This window comes from Lacerta agilis, chromosome 6, assembly GCF_009819535.1.
Source record: "Lacerta agilis isolate rLacAgi1 chromosome 6, rLacAgi1.pri, whole genome shotgun sequence".
Classification (NCBI taxonomy): Eukaryota; Metazoa; Chordata; class Lepidosauria; order Squamata; family Lacertidae; genus Lacerta; species Lacerta agilis.
Genome location: NC_046317.1, coordinates 49,065,953 through 49,090,776, shown reverse-complemented (window position 1 = coordinate 49,090,776; position 24,824 = coordinate 49,065,953). Strand labels below are relative to the sequence as shown.

At 43.7% G+C, this 24,824-nt stretch overlaps 1 protein-coding gene across 12 annotated transcripts in view; it reads left to right on the top strand.

Annotated features, from left to right (window-relative positions):
- Positions 1–24,824, top strand: part of TEAD3 (TEA domain transcription factor 3) — an 85,504-nt gene that overhangs the window by 28,292 nt on the left and 32,388 nt on the right. For all 12 annotated transcript variants that reach the window (XM_033152523.1, XM_033152527.1, XM_033152525.1 and 9 more), the window contains exon 2: positions 24,496–24,750. In XM_033152523.1, the coding sequence (XP_033008414.1) occupies positions 24,615–24,750 (136 nt within the window). In that variant the 5' untranslated portion in view covers positions 24,496–24,614. The remainder of the gene's footprint in view (positions 1–24,495; positions 24,751–24,824) is intronic.

The following is a 24,824-nucleotide window of genomic DNA, read 5'->3' as shown; positions in this document are numbered from 1 at the left end:
TGGAAACTAATGCATGCTCTTCAGTTTTCAGTCTAACACTGAATACTCAGAATTAGAGTGCACCTAGCTTGCAGCTCTACTTCTAAAGTACCGGTACCTAAGTATACCCCTTTGCCAGTTGGAATACAGTTGACAAAAAAAAGAAGTTGACACTGTGGTAACCCACAAGAAAGATTACAAAAATTAAGTTAAGCCTGCTGAATCAGGCCAATGGCCTACCTATTTCAGCATCTTGATCTCAACCAAGTGCCCATGAGGAAAGCCTGCAAAACAGGACATGGCATTCTGCATCTGACGGTGAAGGTAGAACACAGTTGTAGTGGCTTTTATTATTTGGGTGTTAGCAACACACCATAGATTTGAATATTTTCATGCAGAAATGGGGGAAATCACAATTGTCCTAAACTTTTTTCCCCCCATTCCTGCCCCCTGCAAACCTTTAGAACTCTAGAATTCTATGGCTTCCATGTGCTTCTTGAATACATCCAAACCCTCCCTCCATTAAGCATTTAGACATGCCCCATGTCTCACAGGGAGAGAGGCAGGAGGAAGTTGCTGCGGATCCTTTAACTGACCCACTTCAGAAGCAGAAATGTGCCCTTCCCCACTCCCACCTGCTCCTGGATGGCTACAGGAGAAAGACATGTGTTTTAAGAGGTTGGGCAACATATTTGGCTGGGTGCCAAACATTTGAGCGTTCTCATGTTTCCACCTCCCACGGGCTATTACCTGGTCAGCTGCTCTGGGCAAGAGTAAACTTAAAAGATGCTAAAGGAAGTGCTGTGTTGGCTACTATAATCCCTCATTCCATGTAGTGGAAAAGGAAGTGGCCACGATACTTGACAGGGGAAGGGGCGGCACCCTTTTTGCTTTTGCCTTGTTCCATCTTGGAGCAAAGTGCCTTGTTCTTCCCTTATCTCAAACCAGTTGCAGGTAGTCACCCCCAGATGATCCATTTCATCCTGGTCTGTAGCCAACAGGTGGAAATAATTCAGCTTATTTGTTGTCAAAGCAGAATGTGGTGGGATTGAAGGTCTTTTTTCATACTGTACTAGGTCTCTCTCTCTAGCCTGATGCAACTTCGCAGTCCTTCTAAGGCTGCCAACTGATGCCGTGGTGTCCCTTGTGGCTTCCCAGCCACGTGGCCTCTTGCGGTTTCTTATTTGGATTGCTTCCTGAGCTTTGTGCCAGGCCGGAAAGAACAGGAAGTGATAGAGGAAAGAGAAATTAATCAGGGCTTCTCACAGGGGAGCAAGGGGCTGGGCAAACTGAAGGATGCTGCAGGCTTCACCTTTCCTCCTCAATAGGCTTGTTCCATCCAAGATCTGTATACGGTGGTGGAAGACAAAAACTCTTGATGGATTCAGTGAGTTGTAAATAACGCTTGATGAATGACCTATGAACAACTTTCACTTCCTCTTATAACATTGCTTTTACTTCTATAGTCAACAAGGGTGTCTTGCCTGCTCAGTGGTACTGGTACTGTTTCCATATTCTGCAGGGATCTAAGGACTGTAAAGCTCTGAATTCCTTGTTGTGCCCAGTTTAGATCTGATATCTATCTGGTGCACAGCACAGATTCATATGGTTGAAATGCTAGGAGAGAAATCCCCCATAGTTGTCTCTGCTGCTTTTAATTTTTTTATTTATTTTAAGTGCAGCTATCCCCATTCCCTATAAACACCAGGCCAGACTTTGGTTAACATCCTCCTAAAAGTATGAACTTCAGATGGGTCTCTTTCCATGGGGCAAAGAGAAGTTGGCAGTAGTTCCTTCACTAGAATTTACAAGAAGATGCAATGGGGGGGGGGACTGCTTGTGGATCATCACTGCTTGTTCCCAATTGCTTCCCAACAAGTTGTTAAACTTGGGAGCTAACTCACGGGTAGGAAGCTCTGGCTCCTCCATCAGCAAACAGACCACCACTCTAAGTAAAATGTATTTATTATTCACAGGGCAAGCCCCAATGTACAAGCAGCCCAGAGGGTCACCTGAAGTAACAATATGTTTCAGGGTATAAATAAAAGTATGTGGAGAGAGAGAAAGAGAAACTTCAGAATTCCTGGGAAGGAAGGTTTGTATAACTGAACAGCAGACTGAACAGCTCTTTTCTTTGGCTTTTATTTTGGAACACCAGTGTCAACTTAGAGTTACAACATGATTAAAGAGAGAAAATAAAACTGAAGTAAATTTAATTAACAACAACTGTTAAAAGAACTTGTTAGTTTTTAAAGGCAGCTGTGCTAAATAGGCAGCAGGCTTCATGGAGCATTTGACTGTGGCCACATAATGCATGGTCAATTGACAGTATATGACCAGTCTGTTCACTGGCATGCCAATCCCACAGTTAGAAAGGGAGGAAGTTGTAGCCCCTTGTAGCATTCCATTAACTGGGTCTCCTCTTTTTCCATACTCTGAATCTATGGCATGTGGACAACATATGGCTATATAATATATATAATGGCTATATACGTAGGACTGTGGCATAAAAAGAAACATGGGTTGGTGCATGTTTTGGACAATGGTGTAGAACAGGGGTTGGCAACCTAAGGCCCATGGGTCACAAGCGGCCCACGGGGGTCATTTTACCACCCCACGAGCCGCCCCTGAAACGAGCTACCCGTTCGGCGAGTCCCCATGCACTTCGCTAAAGTGGCGCAGCACGGCAAGGGGACTCACTTTTGCAGCTCCGGAAATTGTGTCTGCGCAGACACCGACGCCGGAAATCGCATTGATGCAGATACCAGAAATCAATCATGCCCACGGAGGGGAATCCATGGCAGTGAACTGGCCCAGGCAAGGTAAGCCTTGCCGATCCCTGGTGTAGAAACAGTCCTTAGTGAGTACAAGAGAAAAGATTATAAGAAGCAAAGTATGGGCTACACAAGGTCCTGTCCTGTGCAGTTGGATGAGCAGCACTGATAATCATTATTTCTAACAGATGGGACAGGAGTGCTAAACCCATAACTGGACTGACTTACCTGAACTGGGTGAAAGGCCTTGCTGCTCAGTCATGTTTCAGGCTTGGAGGGCAGCAGAGTGCAAGACTTAAAAAGTTGTGGTTTTATATATTTCCAGTTTCTTTTGGGGACAGGTGGCATTTGCACTTTTCAAGCAACTATTATTCTGCAATTCTTAAAGGAATCAATGAATGATGCTTAATTCTTTTGAGTTGTGTGTTGGTCAGGGGTGATACGCAATCCCAGTGGATAACTCTTAATTCAGTGTCCTTACATCTTTGAGAGGAGGTATGCATTAGAACTCTGTGTCTGCCATGTGTCTGGTGCTCTTCACTTATTTGATTTTAATTAATAGCGTATGAGTGTTCTTATACCGTTTGGCATGTGGGAGGGGTCAACATTTGAAGTGATCTCGATATGCTGAGGAAATGACATGTGAACAAAATATACAAGTAATGAAGGCAGAGGTTAGTGGGTGTTTGTAGCTTTTTTGGAGTAAATTTTGCCTTTTGATTTGGTGACAAGGCTAGAGTTTATAAATATGGAATATATATGTAGAGACAGAGAAAAAGAAACTCCCTTAGATTCAAAGAATTAAAAGCTACCTTGTGCTAAGACGGCAATCTTCTTTATCGTGTGGCATCATTTGGACTATGCAGATTTGGAGAGCCACTAGTTATTGTTTGCTTTTGTTTATCATGAAATTTATTCTGCTACCCAGGCAGCCCTTAAGGCGACTAACATTAGTGCTTTTCTCAAAATATTTTGAGGTAGAAGATGACATGTAAATTAGTGACATTGGGTAGACTACTACAAAAATTATTCTGTGGTATGACGTTTTAAGGAAAGCTGCAGACAGATTGGAGAAGATTCAGAGCATGTAAAGAAAGGCTGAGAGAACAGATGTTCTCATTTTGAAGAAGTGGCAAGTAGAAAATAAATAATGTTTGTAGCCTATATGGATTTCAAATATTTCCATAAGCAGATGAAGTAGAGTTGTTATCCTTTCCAGGTTTTGTTTTTGTTTTTGTTGTTGGTTGGCAGGTTGGGCAAAAAGTAGTTAATGATAAGAACAGAGCAGGTTGCCTAAGGAAGCCAAGGGAGGAGATTTTTCAGACTAGCCCTGGTACATCTTAGATCTAGTGAGTCCTGTATCCATGCAATTTGTGTATGGATCTCTGAAGCACATTCCAGCACCAACCACCTGACTCTTGTAGAATGTGCTGGGGTTGCATATGTCAATTGAAGCACTGGGGAAGTCATGAAAGCTTGTACAATTTTTGGTTGTTCTTCAGTTCTGTACAGAGGTCAGGTAACGGCTTAATGTCACAAGCAGCTTGTAGATGATCTGGCCTGTGCTTGAGAGTGAGTCATTGCAAAATAAGGCAGATAGGAATACTCTGTGGAGACAGTTTTATGGTCTGAGGGTTGATTCTGGAAAGTGAATCTGAAAAAGTCTTGATCAGTGATATAAGGGTACTCAGAGTTTCTACATTAAATATCACAAGCATTCATCAATATGTGGTTAGTGTTGTCCAGTCATTATATACCCAATCACTGCTTGAGGCAGGGCTCAAAACTGATAATGAGTAGACCTTCGTTGAGATCAAAATCTACTGTCTAAAACAATTTCTAGATTGTGTATGTCTTGTTTTCAGTTCACCTCCTTGAATGGCGAAATTTGTACTTTTTAGAGTCTGTCAAAGCTATCGTAGCTTCATCATTTGGACACCGGGATGGGTGAAGCTACAATAGCTGAGCAATTGGAAATCCAGTTGGATGTTGCAAATGCAGCCATATGCAGGGATCTAAACTCCGTTGGAAGAGACCACTTCCCAGTGTTGCTTTCGAGCAACATTTTCCACCAGTGCTTGAAGCACTACTGGTGAAACGGGATCTGCAGTGAATATTTGCGTGGCCCAAGGCCACTGTGTTATGGGCCCTTCCTCAACTGTATCCTGCCATCAAAGGATCAGCTGACTTCCTACAGGGCAGCTGTTCCGACTCCAAGCTCATGCTGCTGACAGCTTCTTGAGCGGCTGTGTGCTTAATATCTACTATGTTGGCTACGTGGAACTTCAGGCACAGTTAAGCTACCAGAACTCGCTCGCTCACAGTTTTCAGAGTAAAAATAAAGGGAAATAATGGGCTTACTGCTTCTTTTGCCCTTGTTTCCGGAGAGTGTCTCTAGCCAGTGCCTGTAATGTCTGTAATGATGTTTGCCTACTGGGCAGGCTGTTCTTGTTCTTTGCAACCCCTGGAGAAATGAATGCTCATAGGCCAAAGGGCCAATCTGAGCTGTGCAACCTTTTGCAGGTGTTTCTATAACCAAAGCATTCCCTTTCCACTTTCATTGTGTCCGCCCCCCCTCCACATTTCCTCTATGTATGTGGATGGATAAAAACGCATTAGCGCACAGACAAAACAAGCATGCAGGAGCTGGGAGCAAGGGCGGGTGAGCATCGAGGAGTCATGCTTTGTCGGATGTAGCATCATGGAGAATGCCCCTGGCAAACACTCTCCTTCCCAAAATTAGAAGCACATTCGCAAAGGCCTCTGCGTGCCTGCAAATTGTTTCCTCCTGTCAGAGTCCGCAACCTGCATTTGAGACTGTACTTTTTCTTGCCTAACTGAAATGCTTGGTATGGAAGGGAGCTGATTTCTGAAAACCCTTAGCACTGTTAGGCCAGGGATTCTCTTGGAGGGGGGGAGATGCAGAATGGGTTTTCTCACACCCCATGCCATGAAATCCTTGTGATTCACCACTATGAGCTCTCTGTCAGAACCAGCAGAACCCCCAGGACTCTAGTTGCCGAGAAGCAGCTTTTCTGGATGTGAAATGTGGCTGTTGTATGGCAAAGCAGAGAGTGTATTGATGTTGTGACCAGCATGGTGGGTGACTAGCCAGTGCAGTTCAGTGGAAAGGGCACTGGACTGAGAGCTGAACTTTAAGGGCCTATTTTCAAGTTCTGCTTCAGGAATGGGCCCCAGGCCAAATTTGCTTTTCCTAAACCCACCGTATGTAAATTGGGATAGCAGTGGCATGCATCACAGGTTTGTTGTGAGGCTAGAAACATATAATAATCCAGAAAAGAATATATTTTGACGTGTGTGTGTTTTTTTGTCTTAAATGCTTGTAATGAGCTGCAGACTCAGGTAGTACAAAAGTTTGGATTAAATTATGACGTATGTTTATAATATAAAATTCTGAGTTAATGAAGACCCTATGTTATGAAAGGTTTCTCTTATGGGAGTGGTAGGTCAACTCTTGATTCTTGTTCCTTAAGAATTAGAAGTGACTTCAAAGGTTTCCATGTTTCCTGCTTTATTTAGACTCATTTGGCTGTTGCCATTCAATAGTTCCTGCAGAAGAGTGTGCTTTATTCCAATACAGAGTTGATAGATGGTCAGGCTGGCTTAGTCGCTCAGCTCATTTTCCCTTGTGCTATTTTTGAACCTCTGCCATTGGTGGCCTTCACATGCACGGCAGCACTGGTGCCCAGCAGTTCTGTTCAAGTACTGTGCAAATAGGATTGCTAATACAGTACTGTGAAATTCAAATGTTTGTAGCTGGTTTTTGTAGCTGGTTTTAAGAACATTCAAACTACTCAGTCGGATCAAGGCAAAGGCCCATCTAGTCCAGCATTCTGTTCTTACCATGGCTGACTAGATGCCTGTGGGAAGACCATAAACTGAACATGAACACAGCCCTCTCTAGTTTCTGGGCTTGATGGATAGCAAGGTGCAGAAACATTCTCTTTGAGTTCTTATGCACAATGGGGTTTGTGAAACCATTGTCTTCGAAAATTAGTAAAGTTTATAAACCTGCACTTGTACCTTTTTGGCTGTGAACAACTCATTCTTAATCCCAGTTGTTGTAACTGTGGCCTACTTGTTAATATCTCTTTGGGGCTAAGGCTGTGTCCTGTGCTCTTTCATCTAGGACGGACCACCTCCTGCCTGTAGACATTATCTCCTCTGGGGTGAGTGTGAGAAGCTCACAGGCTACTGCAGTTGCAATGGTGAGCTGAATTTGGCAGCAGAGTGGTCCTCTTGAACTGTAAATACATTCAATAAAGGCTCCCTGAGAATGGCAGAGCCGGAGGCATTCCTAGGGTCTCTTTGCTTCCCCTAAAATAGATGCTCTGGACTCTTCCTTCCTTCCTTCCTTCCTTCCTTCCTTCCTTCCTTCCTTCCTTCCTTCCTTCCTTCATCAAACTGGAAAGGAGTATCTACCAGTCAGCAGTCACAGAGCCTCTTGAATCAACTGAATAGCTTTCATCATGTAGTGTTATCAGTTTAATTATTCCACTTGGCACTGTGTGTGTTTAATTTCAAACTTCGTTTAGAGAAGAATGCTCAATGTTCCCCCACAAAGGACAGTTTGGCAGTTAAGCTTCAAAATCTATTGCTTTTTATTTTATTTTAAGGCATTCTGATCCTGCCCTTTTGCTACCATAGAGCCCAAGTCTTAGAAAATGAAAATGAAACAACATTAATGACATTAACAAGAAACTAACAAATATTTGAATTGCATGTTTGTAGGGGGCAGTTACATATTTGTGCCTTGCCAATTACAGGTACTCAATTTAGTCTGATGCTTGATTTAGTTTTTTCCCCATTTAAGAAATATAGGGGGGGCAATTTATAAACTAAACACTACATGGGTGTGAGCATCAATGAAGCTTCTCCGCTCATTCACAAATACAGTGGTACCTCAGTTTTCATGCATCTTGGAAAGTGAACATTTCAGTTTTCGAATGCCAAAAACCCAGAAGTAAATGCTTCCATTTTCAAACATGCCTTGGAAGTTGAACAGCTTCCACTGTGTGTTTTTCCATTTTCTCAATTGAACTTGCAGCCAGCCCTTTGTGCCTCAGTTTTTGAATGTTTTGGAAGTCAAACGGTCTTCTGGAATGGATTACGTTCCAGAACCAAGGTACCACTGTATAAGCTTTGTATGCTAGTCCTCCTGTAAATCCTGAGACAATAACTGCAGGAATGACTATTAAAAATGAGAAAATTGGAGCAGATTCAAACCTTTGGTACTAAGGAGATAAGGAGAAGGAATTTACCAGTACAGTCGTTATCTTGGTTGTCAAACAGAATTCTGGAAGTCCGTTTGACTTCCAAAATGTTCGCAAACCAAGGTGCGGCTTCTGATTGGCTGATCGGCCCCAGAAACAATGCCGACAGCCGAAACGGATGTTCAGCTTCCAAAAAACGTTTGCAGACCGGAACACTTACTTGCGGGTTTGTGGCGTTCGGGAGCCAAAACGCCCGAGTACCAAGGCGTTTGACAACCAAGGTACGACTGTACTCATCACATTTACTCCCAAGTCTGAGCTAATGTCTCAAAGGTTTACGGGTATGTAGAATATACAGTGGTGCCCCGCTAGACGAATGCCTCGGTAGACGAAAAACTCGCTAGACGAACGGCATTCACTAGCGGAAGGCTGCCCCGCAAGACGAAAATGTCAATGGGGCTGCCTCGCAAGGCGAATTTTTTTTTTGTCGCGAAAACCTCTGCTCTGCATTGGCGCTTTGCTAGACGAAAAATTCACTCTACGAAGTGAGTCTAGCGGGGCACCACTGTACAGTGAAAACAAGCCTGCTTATTTCTGTCAGCTCCAGGTTGCTCTTCTGAATAGTTTTGTCCTATGACCAGGCCTAGAATTCTCCCTCACTGATCGGAAGGTGAATAGATTGGGTATGTGTCTTAGGAATGCTCAGGAAAAGTCAAGTTCCATTGTCTTCAGACTCTTCCGCAAACAAGGATTGGCAGTTTGGTTTCTCTTCCCTCCCCCGTGTGTTTCAGTGTTGTTGTGTGTGTGGTGTCTAGAGGAGGAAACTTTATGCTGGGGGAGATCACACCCAACCTGTAAGCTGAAACATTTTGGCTCTGCAAGTGAGAGAGGTGCAGCTTGCTTCTGTAGCTCTAAGACAGCAGCTTCCTGTTGAGGCATGTTGGTGAACTTTTATCCTTCTTCAAATGCAGACCTAAGGAATGGGGGAGGGAGGGAAAAGGCCAGTTCCTATATATGGGGACCATAAGAATTGACCTGGTTCCAGCTGGTCTCATGGTCTTGCTGCTGAGAAACTAAAGAATAAAATGGACACTGGTTGGCTATGGTTCTCATGGACCCCTCTGCCCTGAGCCAATTTGGCAGGGAGGAGATGGAGGGGAGGCCCCATTGTGCAAATGGAAGTCCTTGTTCAGGGTGTTTGCTGATGGAGCCAATTAGATGACTGTCTCCCTTAGTATCTGATATATGTACCAGATCTTAAGTCAAGTTGTCGCTGATGAGAAGAAGGAGTTAAATGGGCAGTTTGGTTCAGCTGTGTGTATGAGAGGCCTTTTGCTCTAGCTAAACCTCAGGTGTTAAGTGACATTATTTTAAAAATTGGTTTCTTAAATTGAAGACTAGAAAAGAGGACTTTGTGATTGTAAAGGAGTAAGCCCCACCAGTGGTTACATCCCAATATGTAGATAGATGATTAAATCATTTTATTGATCTGTCCATTGATCTGCGGCAGAGGTAAAAGTGAGGATTTTGAATGGATTCCTTTATAACTATATATATTCTTCTGCAACTTTGGATGACAGGAGGCCTTCCACCACAAGGAGTGTTTGCCCTCTCTGCTTATACCCAGACAAGAAAGTATTGCATGGCCAGGCTCACACAATGTGCTACTTTCTCTGGATAGCTCAGTTGGTTGGAGCATGGTGCTGACCAACGCCAAGGTTGCAGGTTCGATCCCCGTAAGGGACAGCTGCATTTTCCTGCATTGCAGAGGGTTGGACTAGATGATCCTCAGGGGTCCCTTCCAACTCTGATTCTATAAGAATGGCTCCAGAGGGCTGATGTGGACTGAGATAGGCCAGAAAGAGTTCCTACATGGTCTTTGTCTTTCTGGACTTCCAAGGTGGCTGGAACAGCCACCACAACATTGAGTGCCACTACCATCATGTAAGTTTTGCAGAACTGTTATATGCAAAGTGATTTATGTCCTGCACCTTCAAATATAAATAATATCCCCATGCTGGCTTACAGATCAGTCACATCCAAAGTGCTGCTGCTGCTGCTGCTGCTGCTACTACTACTACTACTATTAGTAGTAGTATTCATACAAACTGATTCAGCAAATTATAACACCTGAAGCAGTGGCAACCCATTCAGAAGACAGTAAAATCAAACTGCGCTAAGAAATGCTTACATCAGCAGTTCTTTAAATAGCATTGCCATGCATGCTTTAATGCAGACGTTGCTCTTCTGTGCCGCTCTAGGAAAGCATGTGCCTAGTTGTGCACTTGGGACCATAACAAATAAGAGTAAACTGTGGCAAGGAATGGAAAAATGTCAAGAGCTCCAGCCTGGCTGTGATAAATACCTACTGCAGACTCAAGTTGCCAGGATAAGTTTGCTTTGGCAAAACTGTGTAAAATAGGAATTACCCCTAGCGGGCAAGCAGAAGGAGGAGTTGATTGGAAGTCTTACCTGCTCACATTTCAGAAGAAGTAGCTCCTCCTGGTTTTCTCTGAGATAATTGAACTTTCTACATCCCATGGAAAAAGAACAGTGTTAAAAAGATAAAGAAAGCACTATCAGCATTTTAATCAGAAATTTTAACCTAGGATGGAATGTATTCAGGTCTGCATAAGAGGGGATCTACTGGTGCAACAGGAATTCAATTTCCTCTTCTCCTCCAAACTTCCCCAAGATTTGGTCCAACCCTGCAGAGCTGGTTTTGAGAGCGCATGGGCCGGGCGGGGGGGGGGGGGCTTGAGGGGACAGGAGTGGAAGAGAGAGTTCCATTGCGTGCACAGAAGTCTGTTGTGTCAGTGGAGTTGCAGTGTTGGATATGCCCCCGGGTATTTTCAAATACATAAAGCTCTCTTAACAGTATTAGTCTTCCACCCATTTTCATCCCTCCCCAACCCTAAACCAGATTTATCAGTCAGCACACAAACACATGATGGGGAGGGTGAGGTGAGTGGGAAACACCAATGCAGATGTTCAAGTTTCAAAGGTACCCCAAGAGCTCTGATCAAATAAGAATGGGGCATTTTCACAAAATCAAGTGCATGTGTTAATGTTCCACTTCCATTTTTAAATCATTTAGCCATCACTTAAGCAAATTGCATAAATTGGGCTAATTCAGCATGGGCATACAGTGGTACCTTGGGTTACAAACACCTCGGGTTACAGACTCTGCTAACCCGGAAGTAGTACCTTGGGTTAAGAACTTTGCCCCAGGATGAGAACAGAAATCGCGAACTGGTTTCGTGGTGGCAGTGGGAGGCCCCATTAGCTAAAGTGGTATCTCAGGTCATGTTAAGAATGGACCTCCGGAACGAATTAAGTTGTAACCAAAGGTACCACTGTATATACTTGGGCAGACTTGGGGAATGCTTCATCTCTCCTCCTCCCTAATGAATAATTGGGGACAGCCTAGATGCAGCAAGATGGCTCTAATGATTTGTGTGTGTGTGTGTGTGTGTGCGCGCGCGCTTTTTCAGGTTTATATATTTCACTACTTTTACAATCCTTTTAACATTTGAAAACTTGACTTCCTTCCCCCTCTTTCTGCCATTCCTTATTTTTAATATCTTCCGCATATCCAAATAAACTTAATTTGCTCACTTATCCTCTTATAAATATATATATATACTTATAAATATATATATACTCTTATAAAACTGCAGGTTATTATAATAATCCTGCCAATGTTCTTATCTGTTTACAATTTATCTGTAAATATTCAATAAACCACCTCCATTGTTTTATAAAAAGTTTATTATCTTGATTTCTTATTCTTCCAGTTAGTTTCGCCATTTCTGCATATTTCACAAGTGTTTGTATCCATTATTCCTTTGCTAGGACTTCTGCTTCTTTCCATTTTTGGCGAGTAACATTCTCGCCGCTGTAGTAGCATACAGGAATAATTTAGGTAGTTCTGTCCTTATAATTCCCAAAAGAAAAGCTTCTGATTTTTTAAAAAACAAATGTTATTTTAAATATCCTTTTCAATTCATTATATATCATTTCCCAGTAAGCTTACTACAAGACCACCACATATGATAAAAAGAATTTTCTTTCTCTTTACATTTCCAACACTTAGCGGTACTTGATTTAGATTTATACATTTTTGCCAATTTACTCGGTGTTAGATACCATCGATAGATCTTTTTCATATAATTTTATCTTAGACCATAACATGCTGTAAATTTTATATCCATATTCCACAATTGTCCCCATGCTTCCATATCTATATTATGACCAATATAACATTGAGGATTTTACTTGCTCATCCTTTTACATTTTAGATAGCACTTTTACATTACAGTCCAACAGATCTCTCTCCAATTGTGATATTTGTTACCCAAATGATGATATTGTATCCGTGTTGTTAATTTCCCTGATAATTCCTTAAATTCTTTTAATTTATACTCTCCTCCCTCTTGTTTTAATAAATTTCTATAAGTTGTCCACCCTTCTATCATATTCTTTTTCTTTACCGCTATAGCTTCCAACGGTGAGAGCCAAAGTGTTTTTACCTCTAATAAATATACATTTTTTCCTAATTATATGATTTGTAAATCCTTTATGAACTTTCACCTTTTCATACCATAAATAAGCATGCCAACCAAAAATATTGTCATGGCCTTCTAAGTCAAGAATATGTGAATTCTCTAATGTCTTCCATTCCTTCAACCAACAAAGACAGGATGCCTCATAATATCGTCTCATATCCGGCTCTAATGTTCACTTTCCCGTGAAACACATTTTCTCCTCCTTCTCTGCCCCCTGAATTATATTTTCTGATGACAAGCTGTCTCTTCTGTACTGCTGATAGAAACAAGAGTGTGATGGTTGGGATTTCAGCTCTGCAGCATGCTCACTAATCTGTTATTGGATGGCACCTCCTTTGAGTCTTATCAAGGCTGATCTCCAGAACTTCTTCCTGTGTAGGTTCTGGCCTATGTCTCCAGCACAACAAATGAAATTAACTCACCTGGAAAGATGCAATTCCTTTGATATACCTTTATCATTTTATGCTCCTGAATTGTATATTAATCTTCTATCTCTGTCTCTTGTGGCTTTCCTTTAATCTTATTTTAAATGTCTACTCTCTGTTGTGTTGTTGAATCATTAGTGGAAAAACTTTAGCTCCCACATTCTTGGGGACCCTTCCTTCAGCCTGCTGTTTGTTTTTTGGGTGCTCCTTTATCTATGCAGAAGATCTAGAGAAGGAATCCTCTATTAGTGACCTTGTCCTCCTCCAGTGTCTTTGCAAAAGTTACCCATGCTCACTGGAACTCATGACAGCTACATTACACCTGGTTATTGTTAGCTGCTGCAAATACAAGATTTTGTAAGCATGAGATGAGTAAAATCACAAGAATGTGTCTCTAGAGGGTTTGTTTTGGAGTGGAGAGGGGGTTGTGTGTGAGTAGGATGATCAAGAATTTCCGAGCCGTGTGGGTAAATCTTTTTCTTTTCTTTCTAAGTTATAGACAAGGGTCTATAGTGCATTTACCACTGGCAAGCCCTGCCCTACTCTAGGGCCTGAGAAAGGGTGACTTTGCACTGAACCTAGAGAGGACTCAAAAGCAGCAAGGCATCTTGTCACTTGCAGAATCAGCTGCCCTCAATCTTGGGCTCTCCAAATGTTTGCTTTGGAGTACAATTTCCACCATCAGCATGGCCAGTGATCATGGATCATGGAAGTTGAGTCTAAAACATTTGAAATACACCAAGTTGAGGGAAAGCTTTTGTAGAATATCTCTGAAGCTAGATTGTCAGGTATGACCTCCCTTCTTCCCTCTTTAGAGTTGGGGAGGACAGCAAGGGTTTCACCAGGACCAGTTTTTGTATCCAAGAAGGTAGGATTAGCCCACACTTGATTAACCAGCCACTGGAGAGAACTGGTGGAGTAACTGTTTCATCCCCCCAGTTTTGGACAAGGATGTATGCTGCTCCTTGTAGCAGAAAAAATATTATATCCTCTTAGATGTCCTCGTGCTGTGTTGTATGTTTATGAAGTGCTTTGAGTAACTCAAATGCAAATATTGGTGTGTTGTTTATATGCAAGCTTTAATAACTGACATAAAGTTTCTGAGCACACATTGCTCCTCATTCTTTTGCCATTGAACTATCGCTGTCCTTTCTTGTGGAATATGAAATCGAAGGATAGTTCTTCCAGGTTAGGTAATTAACCCCATAATCAGTCATTCATGTGATGGGCCAAGAAAAGGAGATGAAACTTTGAAATGGGATAAGTGGATATTGGGTTGTATAAGATCAGAAACTGTCCCCACCCTTTCGAAGAAAGATCAGAAATTCAGCAGAACTAATTAATGAGGTGTTTGGTGAATTATGTCTGTGCACACAAGCCGCTTATGTATGTGTGTCTATACACACAAATGCACACATATGAGAAAGACGTTCAAGTAATGGAGGAAAGTTGGTCAGGAAGATGAACATTGGAAGATTCCTTTGCAAATCATTCTCAATAAATTTTGTATCTTTCTTTAAAAAAATAATAAACCACAAAATAGAATGTATCCAGTGACATTACACTGCAGATTTCATGAAAATGCACTGTGCTGCACACACCTTGAACAATGCAGCAATATTTCTTTAAGACTTCCCCTCCTTCCAAAAATGTTGATTAGTCAAGTGGAATCCAAAGAAAATGGATTTAGAGACATTAAATGTTCCCCAGAACATGAAATCTGGAGAGCTTTCCTTGAGGCTATATGAATGCCTTGCCCAGAGCTCTTCAAAGTGTGTCTTTCTTTCATTTTGCCATTTATGGTGCCATCACAAGAATCTCAGAAAGATCCGGTATAAAAGCTTGAAGGTTTGGGAAATTCCCTTGTTAGAATATATGTTTTAGAAGGTGTATTATGTAGGCCAGGAATTGCCAACCTGGTGCCTTCCAGATGTTGGACTCAAGTCTCCATCACAACCAGTGAGGCTGGTTGTATAAACTGTTATGGAAGTTTGCACAAGGAAGAGGGCACAGTCAATGCCTCAAGCGGTGCCTGTCTCCGTTTCTATATAACTGCACTCATCAAAGAAGTACCAGCTTTTTGTGTGATTTGGCCTGGACAGAGATATTGCAGTCTCCAAGGTCCTGGCTATTGTCATACCTTTCTGCCTTATCGTAAATGTGTGTGCAACTGTACACTTCCTTCTCTTTGCCTAGGTACTTTTTGTTAATTTTTATCTACTAATATTGTTTAGCATAAACTATACTTAACTCCTTCACACAGTTCCATCTCGGGGTCCCTTCTCTTTTGTCCAGCAGTCACCCGCCATTTGCAAATGGGAGAAACTGCCATAGACACTGCATGCATCAAGGCCTTTTCTATTGGCTACAAAAGAATCCTGCTTGCATGCCTGATTTCGGATAGTGGGAGTGACCCTCTGGGCACCAGAGGCGGCCTCTGCAGCCATCTGTGTATGTATGTGCTGATGACCTCTGCCTTAGGCAAGCTGCACCATGTATGTCAGGCAATGGGACATGGGTGTAACTGAATAATTAGGTGTTATTAAAGGGAAAGCCCCATAAGCCTGATGAAGGAAGTGCAAAATAATTATTAAGAGAGTGAGGCATAATAGTGAAGCAACGTAAAGTGTTGCGAGGGTGTTGGTCTTCATCATGGACTTAGCCAGGATTTTTGTTGTGGGGGGCATACCTTTTGTTAGGGGGGGAGATTCTCAGTTTGCTATGTGTTTTCATGTATTTTTATTGTTTGAGGGGGGCAGCTACCACCACCACCACCCCCGGCTACACCCATGAACTTCAGAGAAGACTGTGAGGCTGTGAATGCCTATTCAGGCATTCTTCTCAGGCAAGGAGGAGGAGAGCAAGGATGTTCTGGCCAGCTCCACCCTCTCCATTTAATTCCCGTTGCCTGCTTCAGTTCTCCCCATACACCTGGAGGTCAAACATTTATATCAGAGAGCCCACTATACTCTCTCTGTGAGAGATACAGAACACCACACTATCACAAAGACAGCAGGCTCTCCGCTCCAGTTTGTGGAGTGCAGTGGCTCTTGCAGTGGGGACATGATGGAGAGGGTGGAGGCAGCATGTCCCTCCCCCCCCCACTCTATTCCAGGCATGGCCAAACTTGGCCCTCCAGATGTTTTGGGACTACAACTCCCACCATCCCTAGCTAACAGGACCAGTGGTCAGGTATGATGGGAATTGTAGTTCAAAAACATCTGGAGGGCCAAGTTTGGCCATGCCTGCTCTATTCTAATCATTTGGGGGTTCTTTCTGCTCTCCATTTATTTCAAAATGGGCAGCACAAAACACTTGTGGGGAAAACATAACCAGCACTGTCAGTTTCCATATTGGTTTTTGTTGCTGTTTTCTAAGGTTTGGTTGGAGCTTTGGATTAATTCTTGACTTGCTTGCTTGCTAGCACCCACCCTCCAGGAAATAGAAAGTTTGGACTAGCAGGCTTTACATGATCTGGAGCTTACTTTTTTGCTATCTGCTGCTGTTGTAAAAGCTGTGCATAGATTTCAGAAGGCTTCACATAACCCGCTTGGTCCCAAATCGTGTTGCTGCTATTCTTTTTCAGCCCCTTAATTGTGAAAGAGCAAGAAACAAAGCTGAGTGGTTGCGCTACATGCTCTGTCTAAGGACAGAAGTCTGCTGGATTAGGCCAGTCCAGCATCTTGACCTCATAGTGGCCACCCAGACGCCCATGAGAAATCCTCAAGCAGGACCCAAACACAAGAGCACTCTCCCCTCCTGGCAACTGGTATTCAGAAGCATCACTGCCTGTGGAGGCAGAGCATAGTTTTCATGGGTAGTAGCCATTGAGAGCCTTCTCCTCCATGAATTTGTCTTATCCTCTTTTAAAGCTACCTAAGTTGATGGCCACCGATGCCTTCTGTGAGAGCGAGTCCCATAGTTTAACTATGCACTGCATTAAGAAGTTCCAGGTTCATCCCCAAGCATTTCCTGTTAAAAGGATCTCTTGTTGCAAGCCTAAGAGACATTCCTTCTGCTTGGGGCCTTGGAGAACAGCTGCCGGTTCAAATAGACAGTAGACTGAACAAGGTAGATTCATATATAATGTCCTCTGATACTTGAATCACCCTTGTTGTTTCCTGTTCCTTCTTCTAAACACGGGAGAGTTATTTCCTCTACATCTGATGGGGAGGTAGTTCATGTAGTGGCACATAATTGTGGCATAATGATGATTTGATGCTGATTAACCTGTGTTCTTTCGAGCTTAGACTTCAAAGCTGTTGTAAAAAGTCCTAATTGGAATCTCTATGAAAGTGGGTTAACCAGGCCCCAAGTCTATGTCTCTGCAATTGGTATCGTAAAGTCTTTTTCCTCATAGACAGTCCTGTGGCAGCTGCTGTTGCAGTTAGTGTTGTATTCAAGTGCTCAAGGAACTTGAAAACAAAGGTTTTGCTTTACATTAATGAAAATTATTTGGAAGACATTCCACGGGGCTGTTGCTGCTGCTGCAACTCCTCTCAGTCAATCTTGCCAAACTACCCACAGGCCTTGCTTGTTTGTGTAGTTTCAATGTTCAGATTCCATCAATTAATCAAAGTTTCTGGAAAAGCCCTTCCCATACCCGTAGCAATCCTAAATTTCCTTTTCAGTATTCTGGTGCTGTTAAGGCTTTGTGTACGGTTTTCACGCCCTGTTATGAAAAAGAATTTAAGAGTAAGATTTTCCAGATGAACTGTATTGTCTTTGTGTTTCTGTGTTTTTCACTTGAGTAATGGTAGAAATACATAGAATATACACACATAGAGACTTGCAATGAGAGTAGGACTATGCAGATGAAATTGCACTTGGTTTTATTGTATCTTGCTACAACTAACTGGTTGCAATCGCAATGTTTTTGAGCGGGGCAATGCCACCCCCCAAATCCAGGAATTTCCAGGGGCAGGAGGGAAGTTCAGTGTCCTTCCCTCAACCAAGTTCCTGAGTGCAACCCCCGCGACGGGGTGAGCTCCCGTTGCTCGGTCCCAGCTCCTGCCAACCTAGCAGTTCGAAAGCACGTCAAAAGTGCAAGTAGATCAACAGGTACTGCTCCGGCAGGAAGGTAAACAGCGTTTCTGTGCGCTGCTCTGGTTCGACAGAAGTGGCTTAGTCATGCTGGCCACGTGACCCGGAAGCTGTACGCCGGCTCCCTCGGCCAGTAAAGCGAGATGAGTGCTGCAACCCCAGAGTCGTCTGCGACTGGACCTAATGGTCACGGTTCCCTTTACCTTTACAACCATTTAGCTTCTCTCATGTAAGAGAGTGGGTCTGGTGTTTCCAAAAGCAGCATTTACCTCCTTTCAGCATTCAAGATTTCCGAACTTAAGCTAGGGGAGTGGCTTGTTGGAAGCAAATATCTGCATATACAAGGTAGAGTAGGGCACGCATACACACACCCCTTTTCTTGAAATAGTATGAAAAATACTCTGAAATGGCACATGGCTCAGATCAGCATGTCCTGCCTCACCCAGCTGCTGCTGCAGCGTCTCATGAATGAATGCAGGTCACTGGTTAATACAGAACACTTTGCAACACATACACAAGCCATCAGCCAATTGTCCCCCCAATTCCACTGTTCACAAAAATAAATGCAAAACAATTTAAGTAAAAAATAGACAAATATTTATTACAAAAAGAGACCAATGCTGTGTCTACTCTTGCGTTCTCTCTGTCTCTGTCACAAAACAAATACTGAGCAAACAAAAACACTTCACAATGTAAGAAATGCACCCTGCTGTTTCTCTGATTACCAGAACATGCCAAGAACGATGTGGAGGGGTGGACTCCAAGGAAACAACTCTGAGCATGCTCAGAACACACACCTATGATTTGGATAGGTCTACCCGGAGGGACACGGGTGGCGCTGTGGGTTAAACCACAGAGCCTAAGGCTTGCTGATCAGAAGGCCTGTGGTTCAAATCCCTGCAACGGGGTGAGTTCCCCTTGCTCGGTCCCAGCTCCTGCCCACCTAGCAGTTTGAAAGCACATCAAAGTGAAATTAGATAAATAGGTACCACTCTGGCGGGAAGGCAAACGGTGTTTCTGTGCGCTGCTCTGGTTCGACAAAAGCGGCTTTGTCATGCTGGCCACATGACCTGGAAGCTGTACGCCAGCTCCCTCGGCCAGTAACACGAGATGAGCGCCGCAACCCCAGAGTCGGACACGACTGGACCTAATGGTCAGGGGTCCCTTTACCTTTACCTGGAGGCAGACCTATGAATATTGCACCAGGACTGTTTGTGTATGCTATAGATGTATGCTAATTCCTATGTCCTGGTTGGCTGGATTGCCCTCCTAACAACAGGAGGGAGTGATGAAACTGCTAGGACTAACACTAGTAAACTGCTAATTTTTCCTATGGTTATTCTGCCTGGACATAGCAGTAGCAGTGTAGTTTTATATTGAAAGTCTCCTGTCAGCTCTCTGCATTGCCCAGAATATGCGAGAAATGTGTGTCTAAATTCAAATGGAAGGATAATGAGTGTATGGGAGCCAGGAAAGGTAGTGGCTTTGAGATTTTGTGAATTTGGTGACGGCTTTGCATGAAATGGCACTTGATAGGGCAGTACCCCAGAGCACTCCCCACTGCTTTCTCTACTCTGCCTCACCCCCAAAGTCCTTTAATACTGAGGGGGCAATCCTTAGCGTATCTGTTGAGGGGGGAATAGGGATCTTACTATTTTTAATCCCCACCCCCAGGCTAGGATTCTTTGCCTTCAGAACAGACCCTCTCCTACCCTCTCCCTGGCTTCAAGTACACCTACAAGCACAAAACACATTTTACTATTCTGATTAGGGCCCAGACCAAGTTGGTGTGGTTGTTGGAGAGGTTGTTTGTGTAAAAAGTGGTCCCATTTTCTTTGTAGGATTCCTTCAGAGTTCCTTGCGCAAATCATAACGAATCGTTGTAAAACTGACCTCCAAGATGCCTGTTGACTTTTTGAGTCGGTGTTTGAGTGTTTTTGAGTGTTGATGTGCACATTTGGCCTATATTTTAGAATGGTGACACAGCTGTTCATTTTGGGGCAGGTTACTTGGATCGAGAAGCCATCCAAACAATGCTAGGTATACACTTTTCTCCTGAGAGGGAGCTTCATCTCGGATGTCAACGAATGTTTTGAAAGCGTCCCTTTCTAGATTCGATTGCCTGAGGATTTCTTTCTTCCCAGAAGTTCCTGTTTTACACACTTTAGAGAAAACTTGCGGGGCAGGGGGTTTGTTAGCAGAGCTGGTCATATTGGTTGGCACTGCTGGGGCAGCTAAGGCCCACCTCCCAGCAAAGGGCCCAACACAGGAGCAATACAGTGGAGCAGCTGTTACCACCATTGTCCGTTTGCTCCATCACACTATACCACCACTCCCGTGCTGCCGCCACCAAAGCAATGGCGGTGATTTTTTTCAAAGAGAGAGTGAGAGCAATTCAAGGAGTTGTAGGCATGCAGAGGATCTCTTGGAGAGGACTCAAAATCTGGACCCTGTGCTACTCATCTTATGAGTAGCAATAGGACCGTTGAGACTTGGCTGCACTTGTGTCTGGGACTTGTGTAGGGAGGCCCGTGTGTGTGTGTGTGTGTGTGTGTGTGTGTGTGTGGTTTTGAGATGGAACAAACTGTCTGGTTTTCAGCAAAACCAACTTGGCGACCAAAGCTTGTGTCCCAGATTGCTTGAGAGCTACCTTCCTTTAATGTGCCCGCAGCGTCTTCTGCAGTTATTTTGCGAACACATGTTTTGCCTACTCTTGAACTTTTCTGGCATATCCTGTGCCCTCCTGAATGTTCCCTGGCAGCCTGATCCCTGGGCACCCCTCGCAGTTCTGTGTATGTATGAGAGGGAGCAAGAGAGAGATGGACTGACTATGAATAAGAGTGTGTTGGGAGCCGTGTGCGGACAGCAAGCCTCCCCTCCATCCCTCCCCCTTTTCCCCTTGGCTGGCTGCTCCAGTTCTGATCTCCTTATTTGGCTACACTGTTCCCAAAGAAGGGGTGGGGTGGGGTGGGCTGGAAGGGGAGGGGAGGGGGAGCAAGGGAGAGACTGGGTGACATCACAGAGCTCGGAGCCGCAGGAAAGAAGTTGCTTGGGGAGTGTGTGTGTGTGTGTGCGCGCGTGGAGGGGCGGAATCACCATGAAACACTTAAGCCAAGCTCGTTGTTGGCAGTTTCTTAAAAAGGAGATGTCTGTACTGGAGACCTTTGTTGTGCTCTGTCCAGGAAGCTCTCTAGCCAAAGGAGACACCTCTCTGTTCTCAGCTCCCTTAGGAGCAGCTGGTGCTGCTGCCGCAGAGCATGTTGTTGCGAAACACTTAGCTGCTCTGGGAGAGCAAAGGGGAGTGGAAGTGGCAGGCACTGTTTCAAGGCCCACTGACACAGCCTGGCTGGGGATTGGAGTCTGCACCCAGCACACATCTCCGAGAGATGTTTCTGAAAGGTATAGGGAAGACTTGGGCCATTGAGATACCTCTTGAGTAATGAGTCCCAAAGGAAGAGGGGTGTGTGTGTGTGTGTGTGTGTATCTGTGTTTTCTCCTCTTTCCCTGAGATGTCAAATCATTGTATCCTAGAAAATAAGGGGAGGAAAAGCCAAGGAAAGTGCCAGCTTTAAGCCATTAAGTCTACAACCCTGTCCGCACTTAGCTGGAAGTAAGCCGCATGGAATTCGGCAGGACTTACTTCTAAGTAGACTTGGTGAGGATTGTGCTGTAAGTCAAGTTTCAGTTTTGAATTCAGGGGTTCCTGCCAGTGTTCAAAACTCCCATTGTTCTAGGTGCATTTTGCAACAGGGAATTTCATTAGTGCAATCAGTTTCTGAGCTCTGGGCGCAGTACCGTGCCTAAGATTTCAGATTAAAACTGCAGAGTGGAAGGAAAGGGGGACCTTTTCTGCCTCCCCACTTCCAGCTAGTCTCTGAAGACTGGAGAAGAGACCGTCTTAAGAATATTAGGGGGTGGGTAGAGGAAGGACCAGAGTATGTGAAAAATGAGCATAATATTTTAGCTGCAGTTCATTCATTTTCAGCTTTGTATTCTCGTTATAAAAAAACGTGCCTAGACATTCCGTTGTTGAGCCCATAACCTAGGTTTAAGGTGCCATTTAGCTCCTAGCTTTCATGTCTCTGTTTCTAACACTGGTTCCTGCACACTAAGTGCTAGAATGATTAAAACATGTTGGTTTGCAATTAAAACGAATCTTCATACAACTTAGGAACATAAGAAATTTGCAGTCATGCGGCCTACATGCACTGTGGAATTATATCTGCTTAGAAGGAAGAGACTGGTTTCTGTTTATTTCTCTCTGATACTGAGTGAGATCGCGTACTCTGATACTCAAGCAAGATTAAGACTGCAACCCTGTGAACATCTGCTTGGAAGTAAGTTCCCACTGGAAGTGGAATTTACTTTTAAAGTCAACTTGCATAGCATCAGGCCATAAGTGTTTAGAACTTACCAAAAGTAAGGGCTAGTAATTGCACACATTAATGTCTCTCCATGAAATGAAAAGTAAATTGCTATGTCTGGTAGGTAGAGTCATCAATATTCATTAGAGAATTAGAGATCTTCTACATAAAGCAGAAGTACAAGATCATGATGCAGGATAGCAGATCCTGGTTCCTGGTCCCTGTGATTATTTTTTAGTCCCGGGTCCAGTAGGAAGCTGGCAATAATAAATACAATATGTGACAATGTGTCTTTTTTATAATGCTTAACCCAGTGGTGGAGCTTCATGCTCCAGCACCGGGGGTGGGGAACAGGCGGGGCGGGGCTGGCATGCATCCTGGGACGGGGGCGTGCTGCCCAAAGGGGGAGCTGTGATGGAACCCCACAGGGATCGTGCTGCCCAGGACGGTACGCGCCCATCGCCCCCCCTTCCTCCACCCCTGGCTTAACCTCAGAAATGAGATCTTTTTTTTCTTCATGGTTTTTTGCATGACAAAGTTGCTTTTACCAAAATGGCCTGGTTCCTCAGAAGTAGTAATAGATGGAGGTGTTCCTGATTACCCCCACCTTTCCTGATTGGGAAAGACACTGGTATGAGGTGAAAATCACCTCAAATTGAGTGCAGACACTTTCTGTCTACAGAGCTCTGAAACTGGAGCGATTACTCCTTCCTGCTGATCCCACCCCATTCTGGAGGGTCCTCTGACTCTCAGGAGATGTTTTTCAGGAAACTCAGGGACTGCAGGGTGAGGGGAGGAAAATCCCTTCCCACCAGCCTCATTCTTAAAGCATTTCTTATTATACAAGCCACTGTGTTTGATAGATGCTTATGATTCAGCATTCAAATCAGTATTTAATCCACTATTTAATATCTATGACCCAGTATTATATTCAGTTACTTTTTTAAAAGACACTTGTGGAAAAACCTGATTAAAATCGAGGAAAAGCACGTGTTTTAGTGTGGCTGCATTTGAATATTGATTATTATTACTATTTGCTTCTAAAGTTTTCTGTCGTGTTGTTTTGTAGGTTATTGTAATGGTTTTTATTGTAATGCATTGTTTTCTGATTTTTGTTATGCTTTTGGCTCTTAATCTTTTGGTCAGTCGCTCAGAAGACTATCTTGTAGTGAGAGACTAATAAGTCAAATAAATAATAAGAAAAGGGTTTTGTGCTGTGTGCGATGGGGTTCAAAGAAATAATCATTTCAAAAATGTTGTGTTGTGTGCCATGGGGGTTATCTGACTCTCCCTTATACTAAGTGAGGCTGTTTAATTAATCCCTGCTTCAGCTCAAATAACTTGTTAGGGATTTTGTGTGTGTGTGTGTGTGTGTGTGAGAGAGAGAGAGAGAGAGAGAGAGAGAGAGAGAAGATGGGTGACTTCTAATATAGCATGAGACACTGTCCTCTCATGCAATGGCTTCTCTTTCTTTTTCTCCCATCTCTCTCCCCCCCAAATCTGCTTCAGAAGGTCAGGGGACCCCCCGAAACAGATTTTGGGGGCTGGGGAAGTGAGAAAAGAAACCAGGAGTCCCACTGTATAAATGGATACACATCACTGAATGTCACCCAGTGTCTTTTCGTTTCCTTAGTCAACTGTTCAGATTATTGTAAGAATACCACAGTGTGGCCGCAATAATAGTAGCCTTGAATGAACCAATGGGTTTTAGATTGTATGTTCTGTGGCTTGGTCCGCTTGGAGAACATCAACACAGAGAGATGTGAAACGTAGAAAACCTGTTGTATGTCAAACACTAAAAAAAATCCCACACTTGGCCATATTGATTTCCATACATTAATGCCACGCTCTCTCTCTCTCTCTCTGTCTCTCTCTCTCTCTCTCTCTGTGTGTGTGTGTGTGTGTGTGTGTGTTCAAAATATGCATGTTTATAATGCTTTGGAAGGATGATCAATCCCCCAACAAAGGAGAGAGAGAAAAGACTGACCCTTCTCAATTCTCCATTTACTTTTGATTTAAAGTGTACAGTTGTATAGTCTAGAATTATAAAGGAGAACTAGGAGTCAGCAGGCGTGGTTGATTAATCAGTAAACTTTTCTTGCCCTTAGGTTGCTGAGTTGCCGTTTGGGGCTCAGGGTCAGAGCCCAGAGCAGCCATCACAATAGCGTCCAACAGCTGGAACGCCAGCGGCAGCCCCGGGGAGGGGCGAGAAGATGGACAGGAGGGGATGGACAAGAGCCTGGACAATGATGCCGAAGGAGTGTGGAGTCCAGACATTGAACAGAGCTTCCAGGAGGCGCTGGCAATATACCCGCCGTGTGGCCGGCGGAAGATTATTCTCTCGGACGAGGGCAAAATGTATGGTGAGTGAGACTGTGTCATGCTTCTATGTTCATGTGGCTTAAACCAGATTCCATGCAAGATACCCATTGATTGC